We start from the raw sequence: 9,458 nt of genomic DNA, 5'->3' as shown, positions 1-9,458 counted from the left end.
TTTGGAGTAAGCCCTCTGTGATGTGCCTTTAAACACAGGGTTTGATTGATTTGTTTCTAGTCCTATTTCCTGTGAAGAAAAAGCACAGTAGTTATCAGGAAGGCTCGGTTTCCACCTATGCCGTTACCAACCTTTGTGTGATAAATTCCTCTTAACCTCTGTTTTCTCATCGATGTAATGGGATCATAATTGCTTCACACCACGCTTGTCTGTACTCTATGCGCTATACCATACAGTTCCGGAGCTGGGCAAGGAGCTGGAGGTTGAAACACACAATGACAGACAGACAGAGACATGGACCTCTAGTCACTGATAAGCAGCCCTTTATTCAATAGCACCGTAGAGGCTTACATACCCAACACAGTCAGGTGGGCCAAAATGGGGAAACCTTATCCTCTGATCCTCAAGGCCAAGGCAACACGTGAAGCAGAGCTGGTAAACAACTTTGACACAGCCTTTAGTAACTCAAATCATAAGGAAAGTAAAGATCTCTAGCAGGGAAGAGCAGCTGGAGGCTAGGACTCCAAATGGTCCCAACAATGATTCTACACAGAGAGGTTGTGAAGATCACAGGAATGAAGCTGGAGGAGTCAACAGGCCAGGGCTTTAAGCACTTCACAGTACTCTTCTATTACCCAAGAACCCAAGCAGCATACAAACAGAGGGTGTGGTTTCTGTGCATTTTTCACTTAGCCATCCTGGCTGTCCCATCCTGTTCCCCTGTTCCATCTCACCCAGACGATGAATAACACTGACAGCAGCCGTGAACTGTCTAGGTTCTCGTAGGCTGCTCTGCCACTTCTGTTCCATCCCTGAGTGGACGCCTCAGACTTAAACAAACAACACAGGATGACCATAGGAAGATTTAAGAGGCTACCACCTTCTTTTAATATTGATATTTGTAGAACATCAGTCTTTGCCATTTTCTGTCATATTTTATTAAAATAAATTCAGGACGGGAGTTTTCACACACAGAGACTGACGTTGACAGAAAACAATTTTAATTAAGCACAGTAAACATAAAACATAAAATCCAACTAAAGAAGGCAGTCTCTAAAGAGCAGACATGATTTAGACACACACACACACACACACACACACACACACACCTACCAGTGCACATACAGACAAGTTCCTTAGCCACCTGGTCAGACCTACAAACCTCACTCTTTTCCACAGGTTATAAACATAGGCACACAACATGCTACATATACGGACATACATGTATCCTGCTCCCACTGCCTTGTTGTCCCTGTTTAGCCCTTTAAGTCAGCCGGCCTTATTCTAGGTCTCTGAGGACTCCAGAGAGAAACTGTTTCACAAGGGCTTTAATACCCGGGGTGCAGGGCCTTCATCTTCCAGGTTCCCACGGGACGGAATGTTGTTTACTTCCTGGGTTGAATTGTGAACCGGCAATCAGCGGGTTGGCTGTTCTCTCCATGGTCGGTTTAGCAGGTTCAGACCTCCCCAGGTGTGGAGATTTGGCTGTTGTTTAGAGACTGTTTCATGTGCCAGGTCAGTAGAAATCAGAAGGAAACCCTGAAGAGTATGCAGAATGAAGACAATAATAAACCAAAGGCGTATTTGGGTTTTCCTGGGGGAGAAAAGTTTCCTTGCTGGGCCCCAAGGCATCGAGCCTTTCTCAGCCCCCATACCCTACGTGAAGGCTCCTGATGTGAAGAGGCTATTCTGGATCACTGTCGCTAGATGTGACTTAGGTAACGGGGAGTGGAAAAGAGGAAAGCTGGTGGGGAAGGGTAAGCGTGGAGTAGTGGGTAAGTGGGAGATGCTTTCTGAAACCTGTTTCTACTTTCCAAAATACAACAACACCAAGAAAAGAAGGGGCGGCAGTTTTGTGAAGTTACTTAGTAACCATCTTCCAGGAAACAGCGTTCCCTAGGGCCCAATTCTGAAAATGGCTGAAATCCTAAGATCCATACGGTTCTTTGTTGTGACGGTTTTAATCCTTCAGTCTCATATATTTAGAAACTTGGTCACCAGCCAGTGACACTGCTTTGGAAGGTTGTTGAACCTAGGAGGTGAGATCTTGCTGAAGGAAGTGTCTGGAGGTCTTATGGCTTAGTGGATTTCCTGGACACTGTATCCTGACCAGGTCTCTCATGTTTCTGTTGCCCCATCTTTCCATGCTATGGTGGACTGTATCCCTTCCAACTGCTGCTGAGAGGGCTTGGGGGGCAGGGCAGATCAGACTCTACTAGTATCCCCACAGAGACCAGGCCTTAGTTCTGATTCACTAGCATGGGACAGAGCTAAACAGACAGTCCTCAGGAAAACCACAGTTTAGGAGCAGCCAATCAGCAGGCGCCCCACAGCCTTCTGCTAGCTCAGCAAGCATCCCAAGGCCCCTTCTGGCTCAGCAGGCTCCCAAAGCCCCTTTGCTGTCTCAGCAGGGCTCCCCCCACCTTCTGCCACCTAGTCTCCTGATAACTAAAGATGGCTTTCCCTTCCCTGTTGCTGGAAGGTCCCTAACCACTAGAATCTCCCATCAATCAGCCCTCAGACTAATCCCTCCTCCCTGGAATTCCCCTAACTCCACTTAAAAGGAGCTTGTGACCTTCTTGGGGGGTCGCCATGTGCCACCCCAATGTTGGGATTAATAAAGCGTTCTTGCATATGTGGCTATTGGTCTTTCCTTGGAGGCTTCTCTCAGACCCTAACATTTGCCACACCTTTCCTTGCTGTGGTAGACTGTATCCCTTTGAGCAGTAAGCCAAAATAAACCCTTTCTTACATTGTATCCTGTCAGGCATTAAGTCACAGCAAAGAGAGAAGCTAACTTCTAACTAACATAGCAGCCCTTTTCCTTTCTACCCAAGACACTAAACTTCTTTGGGGCTACTTTCATCAGGAAATGAGATTGACGATCTCAGCCTTACAGCTTGTCTGGTGAAATAAAATACTTTGAAAAGTGTTTTTTCTCATACTATGGAGTGATTTAAATGTGACTTCAAAGTGAAATCAGACTTGGTCTGACTTTTAAATTTTTCATTGTTAATTATAAGCTTTAATAGCTGGATGTTCTGTTTATAAAACTCCTCGGGCTGGTAAAAGTCTAAGGAAAGCAAAATAAAACATAATGATGGAGCGACGTCTGTGTGGATGGAGAACGCCTTGTTCTTACAGAGGACCTGGGCTAGGTTTCTAATGCCTACACTGTTTGAGCCATGATTGGCTGTTACTCTAGTTCCAGGGCATCTGATGTGGTACCAGAAGGAACATGGCATGCACACACTCATGCACAACACATATCCACGTGAAATAAAGTAAATGTATCTTTAAAAAATAAGTAATGAACAAAACAGGAAGCTTGTTCTACTGTGAAAATAAATAGTGAAGAGGAGATTAGGAACCTTACCTCAAGAACTTCAATGTCTGAATTGACGAATGAGATGTTGTAGGGGTTGGGGAGAGGAAACCCTTGCTGCAGTTTTGCTACAATGCAGAAAAAAGGTGTAAGGTGATCAGGCGTGGGCAATGACTTTTTTTTTGGCTGGCATTTTAGAAAGAGATGGAACTAGAAGCTTTTTAATAGTTTATCTTATCATTGTTCCTGGTCTTGTTTTAACTCACAGTGATATGTCCCTAGCATTTTGCTAGACGGATTAGTAATTAATTTATATTCAGTAAAAATGTACCTGTAATTATGTGTATTGGGATACCAAACTAAACTAAACAAAACATTGTCCATTTCCTCCCATTTAAGTACTAACCATGCCTGACTATGCTTTTCATTTCTACATAGTCATAAAAGATATGTGTGTATATATGTATATGTGTACACACGTATTTACACGTGTATATATATTTATAATAGTGGGGTGTAGTGTGTGTGTGTAGTGTGTGCACGTGTGTGGAGGACAGAGGATAACCTCTGTGTCATTCCTCACTTCCATCCACTACCGTGGTTTATTGTTGCTTTTGAGAGGGGGGGGGTCTCTCATTGACGTGAAACTCTCAAGTAGGCTAGGCTGGCCAGTGAATCCAAGAGATCCACCTGTCTCTGCCTCCATCAGCACTGAGACTGTAAGCAGGTACCATTGTGCCAGCATTTTAAAAAGGGGGGGGAGGGGGCTTCCTGGAGGATTGAATTCAGGTCTTTGTATTTTCAAGTTAGTTGCCAACTATCAATCCAGTCCCCTATTTTGAAAATTTCTGATTCATAGACTTGGGAACATTTTGTGTCTAATATAAAAAATATTTTAACTGAGCCAAACTCCAGATGCTTTGGTTTGTAAGTCATTCTGGATGGGGGAGAGAACCAGGACTGTCGTTCATTAAAGTGTGTCTTCCCAGACAGTAGCCCTAGGGAGCATAATATCCTTTCTAGTTAACCTGAAGGAGACATAACTGTCTAAGGGCAGGGTTCTATTTCTCTAACTCAAGCCAACTTAGCCTTGCTTGCTGAATGTGTAAACAGTGTTGTTAGCAACTGTAATCCCGCTAACTGGTTTCTTCAGCTCTTATTGCTGAACACTGCAAACTTCTGGCTCTGAGCCAAATCCACAATCATACTCTAGACAGGCATCATGGTAGAAAGTTCCAAACGCAACCGAGAGTGTGGCCAATCCCAGAGTCACATCATGTTTTAAAGGATTCCTTACTGTTGGCCAGAGGGAGGACTCCAAAGTGAAGAATGGAAGAGAGGATATTCTCAAACCTCACGACCTAAAGTGAAAAAGGAGACTTGATCAGTTGCCAAATCAAGGTTCCCTGAGAGCGTCGAGCCTGGTTTGGGTGTGCAGGTCCCCAGAACTCAGATGAGTAGAAAGCCATGAACAGAGTTCCCCTGCAGATGCATGCTAGCTCCTGACTCCTAACCTTAGAATTCTCCCTGAAACGAAACATCTGTTTGGGCCTGAGCTAAATTCGCTGACCCGACTAACATTCCCAGATCTGGTCCTGTCTTACTGCCACCTTTTGGTTGGATGTGGCCACCATAGTAAGTCCCTACTATCTCCCATGCATTACCTCAGGAGAGGCTAAGTGACCTGTCTAAGAACACACAGCCAGTAAGTGGGACTTCACTCTTGCAGCCTGACCTCAGAGTTTAGGTATGAAACCATTATGTGTATTCTCCATCTACATAGACAAATCAGTTATCATAAGTGCAGGAAGAATGGCCACTATTTGCTTTCTGTTACCTACCATGCTGTAGATGTGTTGAGTGAATTGGGCTTCAGCAGATTCTCTCAACAGCCCGGAGTGATCCCTACCTCCATCCCTGCTCCAATGGCCTATTCTTTTCTTCTATATTATTCTCAGTGCATGCAATGTATATTTGTTCACCATTTCTACCCTCAGCTGGTTGCAAAAGCATATACTTATCCTCACACATTCTAAACCTAGGTTCCAAATAGTAGTGCTATTGATATTTTGGGATGGATTTGTTTGTCTGGGGGCTGGCTGGCGTGCTATGGGAAGCTCAGAAACATCTCTAACATCTGTTCCTGTATAGCTCTTCTCCCCATTCCAGGCCACGATAGCAGAGGTCCCTAAAGGACTAAGTGGACCCTAGTGGAGAAGCACTACACAGAATGTTAATGCCACAAGGGGGAACCTTCATCTCGAGCATTGCTAGGCTCGGTAAGAAGTTGTACATGAAAGCTTGACGTTAAGAGTCAAAGTTCACTTCCGGTCACGACCGGCTGAGCATGCGCTAGGCAGAACTCTACCCAGGAAGTCTGACAACGTGCGCCCACATTCAATGATAGGACCGTTTGTGAGCAAAGGAAGTCATGGACTTGGCTGACCTTCTTGACGTCCAGGAGTACGGACATTCCATGTTACTTGTTGGGGAGTGCAGGGATTTAAATGAGAAATGTCTCTCACAGGCTCCTGTATCTGCACACTTGGTCCCCAGTTGGCGGTGCCATTCGGAGGTTATGGAACCCTTTAACCCTTTCAGCCTTGCTGGAGGATGTATGTCACTGGGGTGGGCCTTGAGAGTCTATGGCTTCACCCAGCCTCTTGTTTATCCACTCGACTTCCTGTGTGTGTGGAGATGTACCCACTTCAATGCGCCTGCTATCAGACTGTGACATCTCTGTTATGGACTCCCCCTCCAGAGCCATAAGCCAAAACAAACCTTTCTTTTTCTCTTTTTTTTTCTTTTTTTGGCTTTTTGAGGCAGGGTTTCTCTGTAGCTTTGGAGTCTGTCCTGGAACTAGTTCTTGTAGACCAAGCTGGCCTCGAGCTCACAGAGATCTGCCTGTCTCTGCCTCCCGAGTGCTGGGGTTAAAGGCATGTGCTACCACGGCCTGGCTACAAACCTTTCTTTTATAAGTTGCTTTTGGCCATGGTGTTTATGACAGCAACAGAAAAAGAGCTAAAATAACATGTCTACTCCCAAGCTGGGTGTGGCCTGAATACCACTTAAATTTAACTCTAGAGGATCATTTCATCTAGGAACCAAACAGCCCCACGAGAATGCCCATTTTTCTTGCATCACACACAGTCTTTCCAATTCTTTTCGAAGCTAAGCTAACGGGTTTCATAAATGAATACCGCAAAGGTCCCAGGTTCAGTCCCTTGTGCTGCAAAATTAACAAAACACATGGACAAGAAAAAAATCCAAAGCTAAAACTGTGGAGAAATCCAGGACTCAGAGACACAGAAAAGTGCATACGCAGGTTACAACCCAACAGAATTCTGTTTCTCGTGCCCTTTCCAGGGTACCCTGAGCTTGCATTCCCTACCTTCACATCTCTATGTCTGTTCTCTGGCAAAGAGAGGCGGAACCTGAAAGGAAACAGGGAGAGGTTAAAGGGAGGCAGATTTATGGGAGTGGAGAGACGGTTCACCAGTTAAGAGTTAAGAGGAGTTTTTGCTCTTGCAGAGGACCAGGGTTCAGGTCCTGTCTCCCCACATAGAGACACAACAAACTCAGAAGGTCATAGAGTCTACTGCACGCATTTCCCGCCCTTGTAATTTGATGCTTAGGACGCAGAACAGAACCAAGCAGAAGGCTTGGCTATCTCTACAGTGGCTCCCCCAGTCTGCAGGGCTTAACACTTGACAATCTGAAGTGCAAAACATTGTCAAACACTTTGCAGATCTTATGACTTTCCATAGGTCTTCATCTTCTCAACTGTGAACTGGGTGTGTGTGAGTGAAAATGGCCTGAGATAATGCAGTAGAAGGCTCAACACTCTGCCTGCTATGTTCTTATTGCACTACGCAAACATGACTTTTTTCAGTGGTGAGCAGAAATACCCAAGGCCAGTGCACAACTTTCTTGCTATTCCTTGCCAAATATCAAGACAACAGATAGTCTGGTATCCTCGTTTTGCTAAGGGCTCTTCCCAAGATATAGGCTTCACCTTTTTTATTCAATAGTGAGGGTAATTTGAATAAATAAGAATTCATGGGGAAGACACCATTTTGAAGATGGAAAGACTGAAGTCTAAATGGAGCAAATGGCAGGCTTGGGATAAATACCCAGACCAGCCCCACACCACACACACTCACACGCACACACACACATGCACAGACACGCACATGCACACCACACACACGCACACACATACATGCACATGCGCATACACACACACACACACACACACACACGTACGCACGCATACGCACGCACACACACACACACCTCAAAACAAAATCTTTTCATGAAGCCCAGGCTGGTCCTGAACTCCCCAGCCTCCCAAGTGCTAGGGTTGCAGCATGTCCCGATACTCCTGGTTAGAACAGTTCTGACATCCGCCTCATCTAGGGTTGCAGCCATGTCCCGATACTCCTGGTTAGAACAGTTCTGACATCCGCCTCATCTAGGGTTGCAGCCATGTCCCGATACTCCTGGTTAGAACAGTTCTCCTGACGTCCTTCTCACCTTGCCTCTTCCTCAGCTTCCTCACCTTTGCCCAGATCTGAGCCTCGTTTCTATTTCAGCTTTCTCCTGAGCCTGTCTGTCTCTAGATTTGATCTTCTGCAGTCGGTCTTCCGTGCCTCACCCAGGGTAAGCTGTGTTACAGACATGTCTGAATAGGACACTACCCTGAGCGAAATTCTTTAATGGCTATAATATAGTCCCAGTCACTTTCCTGGCACACGAGACTTCCTTCTACCTTGGCTCCCGGTCGCCTCTTCAGTATAACTATTGATTCTTTTGAGTCTTGGATTTTATCCTCATCAACCCTACCCGTGGGATATGATTCTGTTTCATTCACTAAGAATGATAGAATTAAGGTTTAAAAGGTATCGGTAGCAAATGTATACCCAAATCTCCTGAAAAAAAAAATACACATTCACATAAAGCAACATTATGGCCACTGGTCACTGCAATTTAACACCATCCATAGCAAGATGTATTTAATTTTGGCTGCATAAATATATGTAATGTGCTGCAGTCTCTGAACCTTAGCAGGGCCGAGGAAGATTTTATTTATACCTGAGAGGTTATTTCCTTTCCTTACACATTTCATGTTGTTTTTGCCTTCTCTGTCTTCACCCAAAGTGTCTTCTGTTTTAGGACTGGGCCCTTTTTCTTTCCTTTTGATTTATTAACTTTTACTTTTTAAAACTTACAATATTAATGATTTATTATTATTATTATTATTATTATTATTATTATTATTGTGTGTGGATTTAAAGGTTGGAAGTCTACTTTCAGGAGTTTGTTCTCTCCTTCCACTGTGGGTTCCAGGGATTGAACACCGGTCTTCAGGTTTTCAGAGCAAGCAAGCACCTTTACCCGATGAACCATATTGCCAGCCTGGTGAGATCTTTTGAATATCTTTTCTGCTACATCTTCTCAGAATCCTTCTGTAACTAGATTTTAAAAAGCAGATTCTCTAGGAAGTATCAATTGATTATCAAGTTATATCATATTAGTAGAAATTAGGTTTGGCATAAAATATCTTGGGGTAACTCTAGCCAAACAAATGAAAGACCTGTTTGACAAGAACTTTAAGTCTTTGAGGAAAGAAATTGAAGAAGACACCAGAAAATGGAAAGATCTTCCATGCTCTTGGTTAGGTAGAATAAACGTAGTATAAATGGCAATCTTACCAAAAGCAATCTACAGCTTCAATGCAATGCCCATCAAAATCCCAGCAAAATTCTTCACAGACCTTGAAAGATCAATACTCAACTTCAAATGAAAAAACAAAAACCCAGGATAGCCAAACCAATCCTGTACAACAAAGGAACTTCTGGAGGCATCACCATCCCTGACTTCAAACTCTATTATAGAGCTACAGTACTGAAAACAGCCTGGTATTGTCATAAAAACAGACAGGAGGACAAATGGAAGTGAATCGAAGACCTGGATATCAGCCCACACACCTATGAACACCTGATTTTTGACAAAGAAGCTAAAAATATAAAATGGATAAAAGAAAGCATATTCAACAAATGGTGCTGGCATAACTGGATATCAACATGTATAAGAATGAAAATAGATCCATATCTGTCGCCATGCACAAAAC

The 9,458-nt window shown here is 44.0% G+C and overlaps 1 protein-coding gene across 1 annotated transcript in view; it reads right to left on the bottom strand.

Annotated features, from left to right (window-relative positions):
- Positions 1 to 1,416: 1,416 nt before the first annotated feature.
- Positions 1,417 to 9,458, bottom strand: part of Bpifc (BPI fold containing family C) — a 39,539-nt gene continuing 31,497 nt past the window's right edge. The window contains exons 12-15 of the mRNA XM_038315078.1: positions 6,717 to 6,759; positions 4,623 to 4,686; positions 3,377 to 3,453; positions 1,417 to 1,539 (exon numbers count right to left, since the gene is read on the bottom strand). Of these exons, the coding sequence (XP_038171006.1) occupies positions 1,417 to 1,539; positions 3,377 to 3,453; positions 4,623 to 4,686; positions 6,717 to 6,759 (307 nt within the window). The remainder of the gene's footprint in view (positions 1,540 to 3,376; positions 3,454 to 4,622; positions 4,687 to 6,716; positions 6,760 to 9,458) is intronic.

This window comes from Arvicola amphibius, chromosome 17 (assembly GCF_903992535.2).
Source record: "Arvicola amphibius chromosome 17, mArvAmp1.2, whole genome shotgun sequence".
Lineage (NCBI taxonomy): Eukaryota > Metazoa > Chordata > Mammalia > Rodentia > Cricetidae > Arvicola > Arvicola amphibius.
The sequence above is the reverse complement of the archived record's forward strand: the minus strand, read 5'-3'. Positions and strand labels throughout refer to the sequence as shown.